This window comes from Sceloporus occidentalis, unplaced genomic scaffold (assembly GCF_023333645.1).
Source record: "Sceloporus occidentalis isolate IW3139 unplaced genomic scaffold, rSceOcc1.0.p SCAF_252, whole genome shotgun sequence".
Classification (NCBI taxonomy): Eukaryota; Metazoa; Chordata; class Lepidosauria; order Squamata; family Phrynosomatidae; genus Sceloporus; species Sceloporus occidentalis.
In genome coordinates this window covers 1-18217 of record NW_028317232.1, presented here as the reverse complement: position 1 = coordinate 18217, position 18217 = coordinate 1, and the positions used below count along the sequence as shown (strand labels likewise).

Below are 18217 nucleotides of genomic sequence, written 5' to 3'. Positions count from 1 at the left end.
TAGGTACCTGCCATGAAGCCCTTCTGCTTTTTGTAAACTGAGTCATATGACGGGGTTATGAATTTTCTCAGCTTACAGTTCGGGACTCATCAGTTATTTTGTATATTGAGAACGAAGAGGTCGGTTTCAACAATATTATGTGACCTTCTGTTTTCTTCTATAACATTTGTGCTTAATGTCTGCTGGCCTTCAAGACCCTATAGGTCCTTCTTTTGGTACTCGCTGGTTTGCAGTATTTGCTCTTGCTGTGCGAAACAAAGTGTTGGAGGTCCTATAATAGGCCTTTCTCCCGAAACAGCCCCAGCTGCTGGAACAGGGACCTGCGGTAGGTTACCTCATACAACCCTTCTGCCATGTTTGACTGCAAAAGGAGGGTTAATCTTCACCTGTAAATATCACAATTTTATAGCATCTGCTGGTCAAATATGTAAAGATCTTTCTCTTCCAAAGGGGAAACGCACATAAAGGGGAGTAGGAGTGCCAATTCTCAGAGAATTAGGTGCTGCCTCGGGAGCCGAATAAGACGTTAGTCTCAGCATGTTGGACAAAACCATTCCAATATGGCGCATAATATTCCATAACCGAATCAAATCTAGAAAACTGTAGAGCAGCGCATGGACCCCTGAAAGGGTACCTCTTTATAATACGTTTTTGAAAATATTGTGCTGGTTTCATTAATAAAATCCTAGTTTTTTGCACAAGTAGCTGCATATTAGTCATTTATAAGCATTCTAGCTCTTTTATCACCTTGACTGATATCACCCTCTCTTTTCATACTGCCTGTGGTAAACATCAGAATGGCTTAGTCACACAGTTATACACTCTGACTAATGAAAGTCTATGTAGGAACGGACTTCATTAGCATTGCCATAAAGCATCAGCTCAGTGTGGTGTTTGAGAAGGAAGAATATCACATGGCCACAGCAACAGTCCTTGGCAAGTACAGCCCATTGTTACTATGATGGCATAAATGTGTGGATTCTGTATACAACTAGTATTTTATAGGCTCTCAGTAAAAGAGCCAGGGGCTATACCAGCAAACAAATTCTCTAAAATACCATAAAGCTTTAACACAGATTTCTTATTATTTATTGATGTATATAGCACCATCATATTCTGCAGCGCTGTACAACGGCTAAACAGGACAAAAGTAGTGTATCGCATTTGGACTAGCAGAAAAATGGACTCACACTTTCAATCAGTCTATCCAGTCCTGTCCTGTTTTGGACAGGACTGGATAGTAAGCATGTAGCATGTTGTTTGCTACATCTTTTGTGAGAAATTGAATATCTAGATTGTAAGCTCCTGTGCGCAGGGCCCTCTTCACCTGTTGTATCTGTAAGTCTAATTGTTATGTCGTATACTACTTGTCATGTCCTGTGTATCCATTGTACAGCGCTACAGAATAGGACGGCGCTATATATAATAATAATGACATTTTACATAAGGCAAACCCAAACTACGCAAACAACCACTAGGGGGCACCTTAAGCCTTTATACGTAAACATTCTATAACATTAACTACTTTTTTTAAACTTATTTCATTTTTGTCGAAGTTTCATATAAACCGCAGTGTTATTTCTACTTGGCTAAAGGTTTGCGTTATGATTTGGAACAGCATTTAAATGAAAAGTAACGATGCAACAGGCTGTACAGGGTCTGATATATTGTATCATATACTGCCATACGTTTAAAGTGCTCTATGTAAAATGCGGCCAGTAAATAGCATTCGGGTGGATATGTTAAAAAATGCATTTAACGGGAAATCACATAATAACCTTTTTGTAACTAAAATGTTGCAAAACATCCCAAATCAGTTTTGTAATCAGAATGTTACCATGGTAACTGTAGCCAGGAATTCACACCTTTTTGTATTTTGCCCTGAAAGTCGTCTGCGACGGACGGACGGGGTCTTCCAATGTCTGGCCGTGTGACTCCACGCCCGGGGATTCCTGTTTGCCTCCTTCATTTGCATATCTCAAGGAAGAACAGCTCCTTCGCCTTCCTTTAGCCTTTCGCTAGGCTATAGCGTTGAAAGCTCCTCTCACAGCCACTCCTCGAAGCTTTTATTATCGGTGTAAATACCAGCAGGCGATCATTAACCAACTGCCTGGAATCCAAACACCCGTCAGACAAGTGCAGGAGCTGAACTTCCTCCTCCAGCCCAGCTCCAGAAGCCTTCGGCCGGTTAGTTAATGGTGGCCTCAAGTTCAAGATGCGTCGTATTGAAGAAGGTCTCGATGATCCCTCTACGCATCCACTCGGGACAGGTATGTCCATCTAGAACCTCAAGTATAGTCAGGACAAACTTAAAGAACCACTAGAAGAACCAATTACCCCGTAACACCAGGAGCCGGTAGGGGGCATGCCGGTATATCAGGGACATCTTAAAGTGCTTGAGATAAGCTTTATTTCCTTTGTCAATATTTCTACACATTGGGATTTCAAGTTTAATTCTGCTCCCTTTTCTATTTAAAAAAAAGAAAAAGGATGCCTGCCCCTTTAAAGCTCCCGTCACATCTTAATTAAAGGAGCCGTTCCACCTACTCGGCTGAATTTAACACTTTAATAACTTCATTACGCGTCACTGCCGTTAAATCCCCAAATCATTTTCAGGAATGCATCTTGAATCTCGTACAGGTTTGCCTCTTCTGTAACTTTTTGTCCTGGAAAGCTCAGTCGTGAAGTGACACGGGCGCTGATAACGTGCTGCCGTAGAAACCGATAAAGCGTCTCGAGAGTTTCTGTGTCGTTTCTATGTCATTAAAGCCTTCAGAGCCAAGGAAACAATGACGGATTTGCTAAGGCTCATTTACTCAAGATGTTAGACAGAACCATTAAAGTTTTGTCTGAGCGGAACTGCGCCTTTAAAAGATTTCTTTGGAGGGCAGGATTTTGTGGCGTGAATCCTAGATGATTTCTGTTGACTGGATTGATGTGAGTTGGCTGTCAAACTTTCACGAGCTCCTCTACATTTTATTGTTCACGGCGAGTGCTTTCAGGATCTCCTTAAATGAGCCCGATCATCAAGCATTCAGTGTCTGTTTCGAGCTTATTAAAGGGACACGTCAATGTATATAATAACATTCAAACGACATAATGTCCTCCTTGAAAGAATCCCCCCCATATCCATTGTCCCCCCCCTTTTGCCCACCCCAAGATAGTCTCCATATAAGAGCTGTGTCTGACTTGGCAAGTGTCGTGGGGGGGTCTAAAAAGACCCCCCCATACGCATCTGTGGAAAGCGCTCCCACTTGTTTCAATAAGAGCACTTTCCTGCCACTCACTCTCTGCAGGAGGTGGGGAGCTGCAGCTTCTACTTGAGGAAATGAATTCTACTTTTTGTTTACATTTTAAAGAATACATATTAATTGGGACGGTGTAACATTTGTTTTTCTATTATTTGTTGGCAGGGGTAACATGGCAGAGACCCGACTCACCTGTTTTAAATGGTTTATCAAGTGATAAGAGTTTACGTTACCGAGGCGGTGGAACGAGGGAGACATCTCTGCCAAGGGAGGCGCTTTTCCAAAACTGGACACAAGAATTACTCGAGGACGGCGACAAACCTATAAAAGAGTTTTGTTCCTCGATGAAAACTAAGAGAGAAATGAGGTAATTAATCAAAAAGATCTGTAGCTGGGTTTGGCTCATCGACAATCCCTGACGGTTCGTTCCATAATAAAATATCGAGGATATTCCATATTCTGAGTTTTCGTAAAGGAATGCAATGTTCTGCATTTGTTATTTGTAGGCCTGGAATGACCATTGGCCACTGTGGGCAATTGCCAGTCACAAAGTTAACAGGTTACAATATAACGTAACTCTCAATAAAACCCTGCCCCCTACTCTCGCGTCACCAGCCGGCAGCCATACATGTACGTTATTTAGAGTCCATCAGCCTTAAAGTGCCAGAACCACTCAGTCATCCCAAGTCCGGCACTGCTGTGGTATACTTTTTATTAATTCTGCTGAAAATAAAAAGAAATCCACATCGTTTGTATTCTGGCTACCAGATGTGTTAGTTTACAAAGGAATGGGCTTGATTTGATGACCCGTCTAAAAATGGAGAGTGCTCGCTAACACCATACTCACAAGTAAAGAGTTCAAAGGGTGCAGTGTACTGATTTCATGTAAACCACTACAAATCTAATAAGATTAATGGAAAACTTGTTATTGAGGTTAGAAGTCTGGAACCCGCAATTACTATTTGGGGAATAGAGAGGTAGCTGAATAGCAAACCTTTCACCTACAACCATCCGTAACTCAAATGAAGGGTTTGATGGGTCAGGGAATGGAGCCCAATATTTTTTGATCTGTCTTTTCAGGAAAAAACAAGAAAGGACGATTGCAAAGAAAACCGGATGGGAGTCCTGGAAGGTGGACAAACAGAGACAGTTCAGACAGTTCAAGAGTAAAACAGTTGGAGCTTTCCAGTACATGGAAGCCTGGAGAAGAACATTGCAGACTATTGGAGGTATACTGGGGGTTACATAAACATCTGTGCTAATACTCGTCAGCACTTACGCCAGTGGTCAAAAAAACCAGACTGGGGAAATAGGCATGTGCCCACAGCACCACGCTAGAGAAGGGAGGGCTTATTGGCGGCTTTGTCCACTTTGACCCATTGCCTGCTCAATTCTGACCCCACTTTTAGGAAGGGGAGTCCCACTTGGCCCCCAACTTCTTCTGCCCCTCTTTCCTCCCCTGATGCCCCTCTAGGAGAATGTTTGCTGGGTATGAGGGTATCACAGGGTTAATATATATATTCATATATGTTCATGAATAAAATCATGCAAAACAAAATGCCTTAAACGACCATACAATACATCACAGCGTCACCTGGTCCAGGGCTCTTCAGCATTGACCACTCGTAGGTTCCTCACCTGCTGCTTTCTGATACCCCATGTGCTTTATGGTCTAACCCATGCTGAGGAGCACACGTGATATTTGAGCTAGGGTCCAGGTACACACAGTAAGGTCCTTCAACTGCAACCCTTGTCAGGCTGCCCCTCAAAGGAGCTAGCGTAGCGTGCATGTGGTTGGCTGCTTCTCATCTCTGTTGGACTGCCATGGATTTCTGTTGGGCGATGGGCCTCCCTGGTCTGTCCGTCTAATTAATCAGGACTATGACGACATAGAAAAAAGACCCCAAACATAGCTGATGATGTTTTTACCTTTACATTCAGATGGCAGACCCATAGATAATGTGCTTCTCCTACCCTTTATTTCTTACAATGCTTTGTTTTTCTACAGGACAGTTCGGGACGGGAATTCAGTCGTATTTCAGCTTCCTGAGATTTCTCATTTTGATGAATTTCGTGACCTTCCTCTTAGTGGGAGGATTTATTGTGATCCCCAACATAGTTTTTGAGACATTAAACCTGGGACAATCTCCCATTTCCAACTCCAGTGGTAAGTGTGCCGTGACACGAATGGTCCATGCTATGGATTTCCAAACGCTGGCCATACACAAAGCTCCAAAGACGTGGTGGTGAGCCGGTTAAGAATATATCAAGTAGGTGCCTATCATTGTTCTTGTTTGCAAAAAAAAAGACTGGGTTGGCGGGTGGCCAGAACTAGATTAAGGCTTTACATTGATATAGACGTCGTGCCCTGCCTAGGCTCCCTATAGCAACCATGATGAGAATATTATACAAGGAAGTTCTGCGTTGTTTGTGAGTATAACGCTGTTCCCGTAACACAGTCTATTATTAGAAGTGTTTAGAAAGATCAGATATGCAGTATTTTAAAGGAATGTTGCCCTTTAAAAGGACATTTTAACTATTACATGCATCGACACCATGGCGGTTGGCAGCATACTTCCATTTTCATAGATTTAAGCCAATTTTAATTAAAAAAATAATTACATTAATTTGTCCAGAAATGGAAGATATTGATACCAATGACTAATGAACTATTTGAAAATGTATTGCTTTGTCCAATAACGGTGTCATCACCCTAGGGACGATAAATGCGGTGTGTTTGGACTACAATCCGAATCCTCGAGGGTTAACAATGTATTATACTTTGATCATGGACATCCTGATGGGAACGGTAAGCATGTAATGGTGGATCAGAAGTCTGTTGAAGGAATATGAACTCAAAACAGTTTTAAATTGTAAGCTCTCGTGTGGGGGCCCTCATAAGCCCACCATTCCTGCCAGGAACATTGTGTAAATGTACCATAAGGCCAGATGGCCACCTACGAGATATCCCATCTCCTGATATTTGTTATGTGTGTTAACTGCCCCACTCAAATTGTACAGCTCCGCAGAATTTGTTGGCGCTTAATAAATAAAATATAATAATAAAAAAAATTAAAAGGCAGTAAAGTGTCAGGCTACGAGCAAAAAGAATGACTTACTCAGGCTTGGACTAGCCATCCGACACTCCAGGGCAGCTTGGGTGCTGCAGTGTGTGGCCAGTGGCTGGGTCTGCCCTGGCTGCACGCTCGATGAGCGCGAAAAGAGCAGGCTTCTTGTATATTCTTGTGTATGTATATATATAGAATCAAAACGAATGTAATTGATTAGTCCACCTGTTTTCAAGCAGAGATATACACAATTCATGGACAGTTTGCCACCCTTGAGGCTTGGAGCTCAACGTCCCCGGTTTAGAACCAGTCCTCATGGCTAGGATACTGTTTATTGACATGACATACATGTTTTTATATTTTACAGGGTTTCATGGAGTTGACATACATGTTTTATGGTTTTTATATGAGCGGATCGGTGAACCTAACTGCCTTTTTCTACAACATACCCTTGGCGTTTCTTACAACAACCTTGTTTTATTTTCTTCTGAGCCTGGTGTGGACGGTGATCAGGTAATGTTCTGCTTTAAAATTGGAACAAGGACCTCCACATTGTCTAGGGATGAGCTAGCAAAAAAGTGTAAAAGGCAAAACTATTTAAATAGGCAAATCTACTGGATCACTGCTGGAGACCCTATGTCCGTCCTATAGGCACAGTCAGGATGGTGAGGAGGGCACGTTTCATCAAGAACCATTATGGAGCGGCACATAAGCTTCCTAGAACACTGTGCCTGACTGAATCAATCAGTTATGGAGATGGTTGGCACAGTGAAATAAATTAGGTTACTGTAATTGGTAAAACATGCATCTCCGTATTCATTTATTTGCTATTATTCTGGTATTTTAGATTTTCTCAAAGTTTCAGACAAAGCATGCTAACCGAGGATGCTACAGCGAGCAGCTACACTAACAAGGTGTTTGCAGGCTGGGACTTCTGCTTGAAGGACCAGAAAACCATAAAACTGAAAAAGAACAGTATCTTGTATGAACTCAAGGTGAGTGTATCGTGGGCTAGTTTTGTTGAGGATATTGCTGAAGATAGATGGGTGAAGCATAATTACTGCTCCATCTACCCTTACTCAAAACCCACTGGGTCAATCATTCCCTACCCTGCTTATCTTCTGCCAATTTTGACCATTTGTGTCTAGGTCCATCAGGGATGGTCATGTATCCTTGTCCATATGTTTATCCCTGTTATGAAGTTATTATATATGTCCCCAGGTTGCAGAGATGACAGTTGGCTGGAGCTTCCTGGAACCACTGCCGTGCGGTGATCCCATATGGACCATTGAGATTGTAGCCTTCTGTAGTCCACATTATGTTTTCTCCTGCTCCATGTGCCGTGCCAGAAACACATAAAGCAGAAGGTCATGATGTTGACTTTTTTTAAGGCTTCAAAGGTCTTGATCCCCAGCCAACACCCTTAAATGTTAACAGATGTGGTATTCAAAATATAGAATGCCTACGTAAAGCATTTTGAATGGTATAGAGTTATACGGTGTTAGCCATACAAAGAAAAACAGCATATTTTGTAAACAATGGTTTCAACTTTACCAAACTTGCTAATTCTTGGTGTCACTGTCATTGATACAACACTTCTTGGGCATTACCTTTCTTTTTACTGTTAAAGGTTGATCTTGAAGAAGATAAAATGCGGCAAATACATGCACAGCGCACCACGTCCCAGCGGGTAGGGATTTACGCGGTGCGCGTTCTCATCAACCTAGTAGTAATTGGCTTTATCGCAGGAGCTTTCTATTGCATCTACCTTTCTACCATAAACTCCCAATCGCTTCGTAAAAAGGTAAGACCCTGCGTAAAGGCATGATATAAGTATATATATAAAACTATGTAAGCAACATCTCTCACATTCAATATCATTGATAGTCCAGATAATCAAGTATGGTCTATGAGAAGACCAGGATAAACTAAACTATTTATTTTGAAACTAACAGTGTTTTTTTGTAGTATAATCAATATATATTAAGCTCCAGATGAGATTGATTTAATATAACTGGTTTCTGTTGTAGGATGGAGTCAAAGGTAATTTTATTCTGGAGCTACTGGTTGGATATTTGCCCTCTATCGTCATTACAGCTGCCAACTTTATTCTTCCCACATTCTTTGGTCTCATCATAAAGTTGGAGAAGTACACATTAAGCTGGGAAATCAGGTTTACACTGATCAGGTAGGTAGACTTTTCCCCTCAATTCCTGTCCTTGAGGTGCCTAATAGCTCAGACGATCAGGATGACATCACAGAATTCCAGATTACTTTTTAAGTTCAGGTGGATCTGTCAGCAAGACTTAGCGACTACCTAAAGTGACATGTGTGAGGTAACGCCGAAAATCTCGGAAGTTCGGAACTTCTGAGGTTAGAAAAAAAACACTTAAGACCTTCATCCAGTGGGTTGTGACTGGTTCTACCCAAACACTTTGCAGGAAAACCTTATAAGAAGCCTTGGTATGAGTATGGATCTTTGACCACCTGGACATTCCCCGATGGACATTTCTCTCTTGACCTGGGTTAAGACATACAAGACATGCCAAGATTTTCCTCATTACAGGTGTGTATTCCTGCGTCTGGCCAGTCTGGGAATGCTCCTCTATTCTCTGTGGGACAATATTACCTGCGGCGGGAATAAAGAAGATGACCGGTGCTTAAAATGCGGATACAACACTGAGAACAAGGTTAGGTTATTCCTCGTTATGGCAGGGTTTACATCTAATACGATCTTTAATAATGGGCCATGCACAAGGCTTGTAAACATTTCTGCAGAAATATATGGACAAAACTACTTCTTTGGGGGTTGGGGGTACTTTTGGCCATAAGCCACTTAAAACCTTCATGAGACCATTATCATCATCTCATGACATGGCCCTCTACTTTTTCACGGACTCCATTACCACCCATTTTGTGCATGTGCTAAAGCCACTATGTAGGAGGTTCTGGACAATGGTATGGTTCATGACATGAACTATGCCTGATGTTCTAAGCATCTATTCTTTAGACACAGAAGACTATCAACTAAACATGATTAGACATGCAACTCTTCTTTATTCAGATTGTGACCAAGATTATTCTTGTGTTTCAGTGCTGGGAGACACGTCTGGGACAAGAAATGTACAAACTGATGATCTTTGATTTCCTCACCGTCTTAGTGGTTATTTTGTTGGTGGATTTCCCCCGAAAGTAAGAATGGATCCAATTCTAACCATCATCGAAATGAGTGGGCTTGGGAGGAGTATCAACAGTGTAACAATAGGTGGTTCTAGGCTTCCTTTGGCCACCTCACAGCTCTGGAATCACCCCATCCGCTGCTCAGTGGCCTTCGCTCTAATCCTGGCCTACGTTCTGAATGCATTATTATGCCACAGTTACACCTGCAGTCTTTGTGCAGGATAGTATTGCAGAGGACAATTCTTACAATATTAATTGTGTTAGATCAGAGGTTTTCTCTTTGCCCTGAACGCCATAAAAGCTTCCGGGGCAATTTTCCTGTGGCAATTAGTGTTTTTGTTTTCTATGCTACCTAGAAGATCAGTTAGAAGCAAATGCTCCTTGCCCTCTTATCTTCACAGAATGATGATTGATCACTGCTCTTGCAAGCTGATTCAGCTATGGGGCCAACAGGAGTTCCTGGTTCCACAATACGTCCTTGATATCATCTACGGACAGACGGTGTGTTGGATAGGAACATTTTTCTGCCCAATGCTTCCACTTCTCAACACTGTTAAATATTTTGTCATATTCTACATGAAGAGGGTAAGAATAATTCACAGATCTGTTTCAGTAGGGGTCTTCTCTGCAGGTCAATGTGGAGTATAAACTCGGTGGTAGTGGGTGTTTAGGGGGCCAAATAAGACCCTCCTATTCTTGCACATTTAAACATTAATTGACGAAGAAATTGGGGCTGTGGGGGGCAGTAGGCTTGATGTGGCACATGCAGGGGAGGTCTTGTAAGGGTGCAGTGGGGCTCTTCTGATTTGTAGTATGTTTCATTTGTTCAACATTATTTAGTAACAACAGAACCCCCCCCCCCCCCGACTAGATTCTGTGCTGTCCTATTTTGAGCCATTTGGCTCAACCTTCCCCCCAGGCTGAATGGTGCCAACTCTCCCTTTTGATCTTGGGGGGTCCCAAACTATGCCAGGGGTCCCCAGTAGAAGCCTAGTGTCCTTGTGGTTCATCGAGCTATAAGTGCAATATGTGTATAGAACAGACCGTATATACTGTACTTGGTGAGTGATATATTAAGAATATATCATGTGATAACATTCGTGATTCTTACTCTGTTATTAATGTATCATCCTGGGCAGTGAATTGCACAGACCTCTGACACCAGAAGGATTCATTAAATATGTCACTATGGTAAAATGTAAAATATAATTACTGTAAATGCAACCTGATTTTTTTAAAAAAAAGATACATTTTCATTGCTTGCAGTTGACCCTTTTCAGTAATTGCCGGCCAGCCGAACGAACGTTTCGAGCCTCAAGTGCCAACTTCTTTTTCCTGTTTGTGCTGCTTTTGGGTCTGGCTTTGTCTTGGGTTCCAGTCCTGTACAGTATATTTGTGTAAGTATTTATACTTTGCGTATCGCCAAATGGTGTTGGTGCTGTCTGTATGGGTGGAGAAGGGAGATAACAACAGCATAGCAAATGAATTAAATACAATGCTGTTTTGCCACCTTTTGCCACGTATCTTAGCTTTGCTGAGGTACAATAGAAAGTTAATTTTAAAGCTAAATATCTTTTAAACAATTACTCTAATGGAAAGACGGGTACAAGCTATACTGGTGTTTGTCCTTTCTTCAAACAACGAGTGTAGTATCTGTTTTCTTGTTTTACGATCTAATATGTTCTTTCACCTGGAGATACCCTATATTAAATGGATTTTTCGTATATGGAGATGGAAGAAGAGCTTAGTGGGTATTAAGCAATTAAAGTACCTTTACATTTTGCTATAGTCTACCAAACAAAATTGTAGGTCCTAGTTTACCTACCATGGAGAGCAGGAGATGTCGCTGTCTGGATGACACCATTGACAGTTGAAGTGACGTTTCCATTATCCAGGAAGTAGAAGCTTGGAAGATGTTTTAGCTGCGAGAACTATCAGAGTATAAAGATATTTGCAATCTTTAGTATTTTCACAAACACCTAGGTTTTTTTTTTGGTCTTGTAGTATTAAGCCGTCAGCAGCATGTGGCCCATTCCGAGGACAGCAGACTATATGGGACGCCATCACTACAACAGTAAAATCATTTCCCGAAGTCGCCAAGGACTTCTTCGCGTTCATTGGTTCACAGGCATTTGTGGTCCCTTTGTTTTGCCTTTCATGGTAAGATTACCATATCCCTCAAAATATATATTACCAAAAACTATCTTTAATATGCTCATGTGATTTATCTCATGCCAACACTTATCTCCTCTTTTTCATGGTACCAACCAAGCATTTTAATGTTCTACCTCATGGCACTCGGAAGCTCATATGGGAAACTGGTGAATTCACTGAAGCAACAATTGCAAATGGTATGTTTTTGAGAAACAAAAATGGAATGTATGTGAAATTTGACAGCAAAGTTTATAAAATAATTGCTGGTGTTATAAAACATGTATGCAATTAGAGAAGATATACACAAAGGTTATTAATGTGACATGCCGGTGTCCCATGCACAACCCTGGGAACCTGTGGGCCCCGGCTACCCGGAGTCTACCCTTGGGGGACGCGGCCAGGACTGACAACTGACGTCACTGTGCGGTCCTACTGATGTTGGTGGCCAGTCCCGCTGATGTTGGTGGCCGGTCCCGCTGATGTTGGTGGCCGGTCCAGCTGATGTTGGTGGCCGGTCCCACTGATGTTGGTGGCCGGTCCCGCTGATGTGGTGGCTGGTCCTGCTGATGTTGGTGGCCGGTCCCGTTGACGTCGATAGGCAGTCCCGCCGACATTGTGGGAAACACCCCTATTTAAAGGGGAAATGGGTGGGGCGTAAGACCCCGCTCCCGTGACCCAGAGGATTCGGGAGTTGACCTGGAGCAGCGGTGCTTTTCCCAGAGTTCTCTGGGCCAAACCCATAGAGTTCCCAGGTATGACCATGCAGCTTTACCAACGAAGAATGCATATTAGGTACGTTAACATGCATTGTTCAGCCTGTTAAACCTGTTACTTTGCTGGTCCTGTTTTATGGCTTGAAGCATGTTTTCTGTGCATGCATATGGGGGTGTCAATTAACCTCCCAGAACCCTTGCTGAGCCAGGACTGAGCTGACTGGCATTGAGCATATGACATGAGCCTCAGAACTGGGGGGTAGGTGAAGAGGCAAATGGATATGGGGGGGGATTCTGCAGAACGCCCCAATGCAACTGCAAGGAAAGCCCCATTAAACAGCAGTATACACAACACATACATATATATAAAATAAACTATGAGTCTGAACTAAAAAGAAAAGGCAGTTACGGTAGATTTGAGGATTGTGTTAATCTCTATAACCATTGTTTTATTTATTTTGTTATTTCAGGAAAGAAGTAGGAGAATATTTCTAAATCAAGTAATCGATGAAGAGAAAATACGAGGCATTTTTTTTTACGTGATTGATTAGCACATTTTTGATTACATAATATTAATGTGGGAGAGGCGATAGCAACAGAAAATGTATTTAAGAAAAGAAATATAACCATGACATAGGTTCACACACATCTCAGTCTCATCTGAAAATCCCTGCACTGTGTTTCATTAATTGTGGCAACTTTTAATACAATGAAGGGACATTTTGACGAATGTGTTAGAACAGCCCAAATATTTATTATTTCACTGTTTGCCCCATCACAGCTGTGAACCGCGTTCCCCAACACATTTCACCCTCACGCCAGATGCCCTGAGCTTTATTTAGCTGATCGTGGTCCACAGAAACCTGGCAAAACTCTTTTATTTAAGAATTTGTAAAGTCTGGGGTGTTCTTAGAACCTGGCTTGTATGTAAACCTTGACAAATGCCCATGAAAGCCTGAGCAGAAAATCAGTTGCCAATTTCAAATAAACCAAACATGATAACCAAACAGTATGATAAACACTCTTTAAATACCTCGTAATACCTCGTAATCACCAAAGCAGAACAAAACATGCACTATAGTTTGCTTAAGGCAGAGGATCATTTTCTACAGGTTCCAGTAAAAGAACATCGTCGATATACCTACCCACTGCAAGTACATGAGATTTTCTAATGTGGAAACATACTTATGTCAGCCATACTTTATATATTTTATTCGTTATTATCATTAAAGGAGAAGTCAGCAATAGCCGTGTCTGTGCAAGCCCACTCTGTGTCCATGATCTAATAAAAAAAATTAGAAATGTGACCGCTATGGAAGAATTGTTAATTATCTCTGTACATGATAAATTATTTTTTTATTAACATGAACCTGAAAATGGCATGAAATGAATAAAAAAAATGCTAACTGCACTATTTGTGATTATATTTATTGGGGGTTTTGGGGCTTCTTTTAGCAACACGTTCAAGTAATAGTGTTATTTTATAAATATAATAATTTATATTTGATATGTTTCTTATTAATGGTGAAAAAACATATACATGTTTTTTTTTATATTAACCGATGAGTGTCATTCCTTGTTTTATGAAGCTGATGGGTTAACAATTGGTGGAAAATAATAATTATTGTTATATAATGAAGATGAAGATATGAGATTTTGCTTCTTTCGGTCTTTGCCTTTTATCCATGGTATGTAGGCTTCGTCGTTCAACTCCGTACGCGTGTTTTGGGATAGGACATCATATCCAACATGTGCAGAAGTGTAGCTGAGATTTTAGTTGATAAATACCCATGTGGGATATGGAGACACGCAGGACCTGGTCTAATATCTCAGAATTAAGAGAGAGGAAAAGTATAGTGCATCATGTATAGATTCGGGCATGTTTATACCTTATAGACTGGGTCCTTATAATGGGGAACGAGAAGGGGGCATTTGTGGAGGGTATTAAAACTGGGAGAGAGCATAATTACGAAGAGTAATGGGCGTTAAGGCTCCGGAAAGGGTATTGGGAGACATAAAGGTATGGGGTGCCATCCAGAGACACCACAGGGTTAATCACCGCTAATTTCCACAGCAAGTACAGAGTAACAAAGAGAGATTGTCACCAAAAGTGTCACGGCATAGACACGGGTAAGCGTGAGGTCTTCTTGGTGTATCATGTCTCCGGACGCTGCAAGCCTGGTAGGTATTGCGTAGGAAAGTGGCGTTACCATAGCGTCGTACAACGCTGCAGAATACGATGGCGCTATATACAATAATGTTCATATTTATTGTCCAAAGAAGACACCATTTTTTTTATTTGCTTCTGGTATGTTTATTGTTTAAAGCCCATATGATTGTGATTATACAATTGGGATTAAAAAAACATTTTGTGATCAGATCGCCAGTGAGAATAAGAACTTTCATTTATTGCAGATGTGAAGTTTCCCTGGAAGAGTTTGACATCCATTTGCTCAGAAAAAGGAAGTGATTTTCACGTAAAAACATTACAATAATGTGAAACACATTTGTACAATTTTATCAGCATAATCCTTTCATTTTACAAAATAATTCTGCACAATTCCTAACTTTCAGTCTCCAAGACAGGAACCATGTTGTTGGAGCTAGTCCACATAAACATTTGTATATTTAGGCTTCGGTAAAATGGCTGCCTCCGTCTAACTCTGAGGACAGAGTGACATTTTACAGAATAAACAGCAGGTGGCAGTATGACGCTTAGACTCGCTGCACTGTATCCGGAAATACTGTTTAGCCAATCAAAAGCCACTGCCTAAAGCGTCACGTGCTCGCCGTAAATCGCGTTCGTGAAAACGAACGGCCGGAGCCGGAAAATGACAACAAACTAGGGGAGCTCGTGCGTGTATTTCGGCTGGATATCTAGCGTTATCGAGGAGATATAATCGGTGGGAGGAGGAGCCAGAGGTCGGTGTGAGCCGTATACGGCGGAGACAAAATGAATATCCTGCCTAGAAGAGCTGGCACGTCCGTAACAAGGACAACGTTGCGCGGGTCAGGAAGGACGAGGCGGGGGCCGCGGAGGAGGAGCTTGCCCGCAAGAAGAGGGTGGAGCTTGCTGAGCAGGAGGTGAGATACTGGTGTCAGAGTGCAAGACGTGGGCGGAGCCTAAAAACACTCGGGTTGTCCAATGTAGTTTATCCTTATCTCTTATATTATTACACCACCTGCAGGTATACACTCCAAGTGTCCCAGTTCAGGAAGGACAGTCACTTTATGGGACTTACATCCCTGTGTCCTTTATTCCTCCCCTGATGCCTTTTTTTTTTGTTGGAGCTCAGATATTTTGAGGGTTCTACAGACCTGACTGTCACAATTATTAGTATAGAAATAAGTGAATAAAAACACCGAATAGCTATCCCTGATCCCAGACACGATTATAATCACTGAACATGAGGGGGAAATGTATGCCTGCGGGGGGTACGGATGCCTTAAAGGGACCCAACACTGTAGACCCCCATAAATATTTTCCGTATAGGAGAAGTTTTCTCCCAAACACATTTCCCTGCAATTTATTTCAAGCAGCCAATCGGTGTTGTGAATCATTGGCCCGCAGAGGAGGGGGGGGCTACCGGGGTATCCAGTAGAGCGGTTCCCCGCACTTCCCAGTAAAAGACTGAAAGTAATATAGATTTTTTTTATTGTTTCAGGCCCGCACTGATTTCCTTCGTAGAAAGGCCGTCTCGGACAGCCCCAAGCAAACAGCAGTGATGAGCGTGCACTAGTGAAGGTGGACACGCGGTCCGACCATATTAATTTGTTTCAAGATGTGGAGGAAGGCAGAGGGAGCAACAAGGGCAACAAAGAATATGAAGAGGAAAAGCGCAAAGAAAAGGTGAGTTGTCCTTTGGTGTAACATATAAGAATGGGTTAAAACTAGGGAAAATTGGGCTTTTCTCCCAGGACCCCTGGTGCCAAGAGGCCCCCCACTTGCTGCTTACCTGTGGCACTGTCGTGTGTGTGTTTGCCTGCACAGCAGGAACACAATGCTGGTTTTGCTGGATGGTGTGAGGTTCAGATGGGGACCACTTGGTACATGTTCTGTAGAGAGACCTTTGTAAAGACACAAACAGACTCCATTTGAGCAGCGATGACTGGTGGTCATGTGACAGCACCAGACAGTAAGGAGCTCATTTTAGGCTTCGGTAAGAATGGAGGCTGCATGACTCTGAGTGGCTGCGCCGAGATTCCTTAGACAGCAGACTGCAGTCACAGGAGCAGAGGATGGATTGCTGGGTTTTGAAATTACAGAATCAATATAAACAGGGGTGTGTGTGTGGCTGGGGGTAATACACATTGCAGTGGGGGCATCAATAGACAAAAGGGTGGTTTGGCATCACATAATTAATACTAAAGGGGGGGCTGGCTGGAGGGGCATTACATTAACCACTATAAAAGGGGTGGGGGCATCAATACACAAGGGAGGAGGGGTTGGCTGGAGGAAACACATAAATCAATACACATGGGTGTGGTGGCATAAATGCACAAAGGGGGGCAATACACAAGGTTGTGGGGCGGAACACATATCAATACTAAAGTGGTGGCATGAATACACAAGGGGAAAAAATATAAAGAGGGGGTTAATGAGAAAGCAGTGTAGAAAATACATTTTTTTTATGCTTTGTAGTGGCTTAACCTGTCCTGGTGTGTGTGTTTGTGTGTCGGTGTGGCAGTGCCTGTCCTGGTGTGTGTGTGTTTGGGTGTCGGTGTGGCAGAGCCTGTCCTGGTGTGTGTTTGGGTGTCGGTGTGGCAGAGCCTGTCCTGGTGTGTGTGTGTGTGTGTGTGTGTGTTTGGGTGTCGGTGTGGCAGAGCCTGTCCTGGTGTGTGTTTGGGTGTCGGTGTGGCAGAGCCTGTCCTGGGTGGTGTGTGTGTGTGTGTGTGTGTGTGTTTGGGTGTCGGTGTGGCAGAGCCTGTCCTGGTGTGTGTGTTTGGGTGTTGGTGTGGCAGAGCCTGTCCTGGTGTGTGTGTTTGGGTGCCGGTGTGGCAGAGCCTGTCCTGGAGTGGACTTGCCTTGAGAAAGGACCGGAGGTGGTCCGAAACGTTGAACGTGCTAATTTAAATAAATTGGTGTTAAACGCACTTTACTACAAAGACCAGTGAGTGCCTATTTTTCTTTGGTCACATATATCTGGCTATTTTTGGACAGGCTGTGCCACACTGACATCCAGACACACAAACACACACACCAGGACAGGCTGTGCCACCGAAACCTGCATGGATGGGTTAAGCTATACAAAGCATAAAATAAAAATGTCCACACTGTTTTGTTGCTTGTCTATTCAGGGCCGGCCGAAGACTTAACGCCGCCTGGGGCGAAGTTTAAAATGCCGACGCCGGCGTAAGCGAAAACCACTCGGTGCCCCTCTCTCTCTCCTCCGCTTCAAAAAAAACAAAACAAAACCGCTTGGGGCGGCAAAGTGCCGCCCCTTCTGAAGTCCATTGTAGGGCCGGCCCTGTGTCTATTGATGCCCAGGCAGGCCCCGCTTTAGTATTAATGTACTTCTCCCCACACATCCTTGTGTATTGCCCATGTACATTTGTGCCCCCAGCCAGCTCCCTTTGTGCATTTATGCCCCCACACCTGTGAGTATTGATTTTTATGTAATGCCCCCATTTACATAATTTATTTATATATATATATTTATGTATATTATATATTTATATATATATTTAATGTAATATTATATATTTATATATATATATTTATGTATATTATATATTTATATATATATATATATTTATGTATATTATATATTTATATATATATATATATTTATGTATATTATATATTTATATATATATATATTTATGTATATTATATATTTATATATATATATTT

General features: G+C 42.3%; 1 protein-coding gene across 1 annotated transcript; it reads left to right on the top strand.

Annotated features, from left to right (window-relative positions):
- Window positions 1-2215: 2215 nt before the first annotated feature.
- LOC149275990 (transmembrane channel-like protein 7) lies at window positions 2216-16213 on the top strand (the record flags this gene model as incomplete). The annotated part of the gene is made up of 16 exons (XM_089504006.1): window positions 2216-2270; window positions 3414-3615; window positions 4329-4477; window positions 5257-5415; window positions 5966-6057; window positions 6684-6829; window positions 7164-7311; window positions 7947-8120; window positions 8347-8504; window positions 8883-9021; window positions 9411-9508; window positions 9898-10081; window positions 10763-10893; window positions 11501-11656; window positions 11769-11847; window positions 16052-16213. Coding segments are annotated over exons 1-16 (2232 nt in total), but the record flags the coding sequence as incomplete, so codon positions are not given.
- Window positions 16214-18217: the final 2004 nt, after the last annotated feature.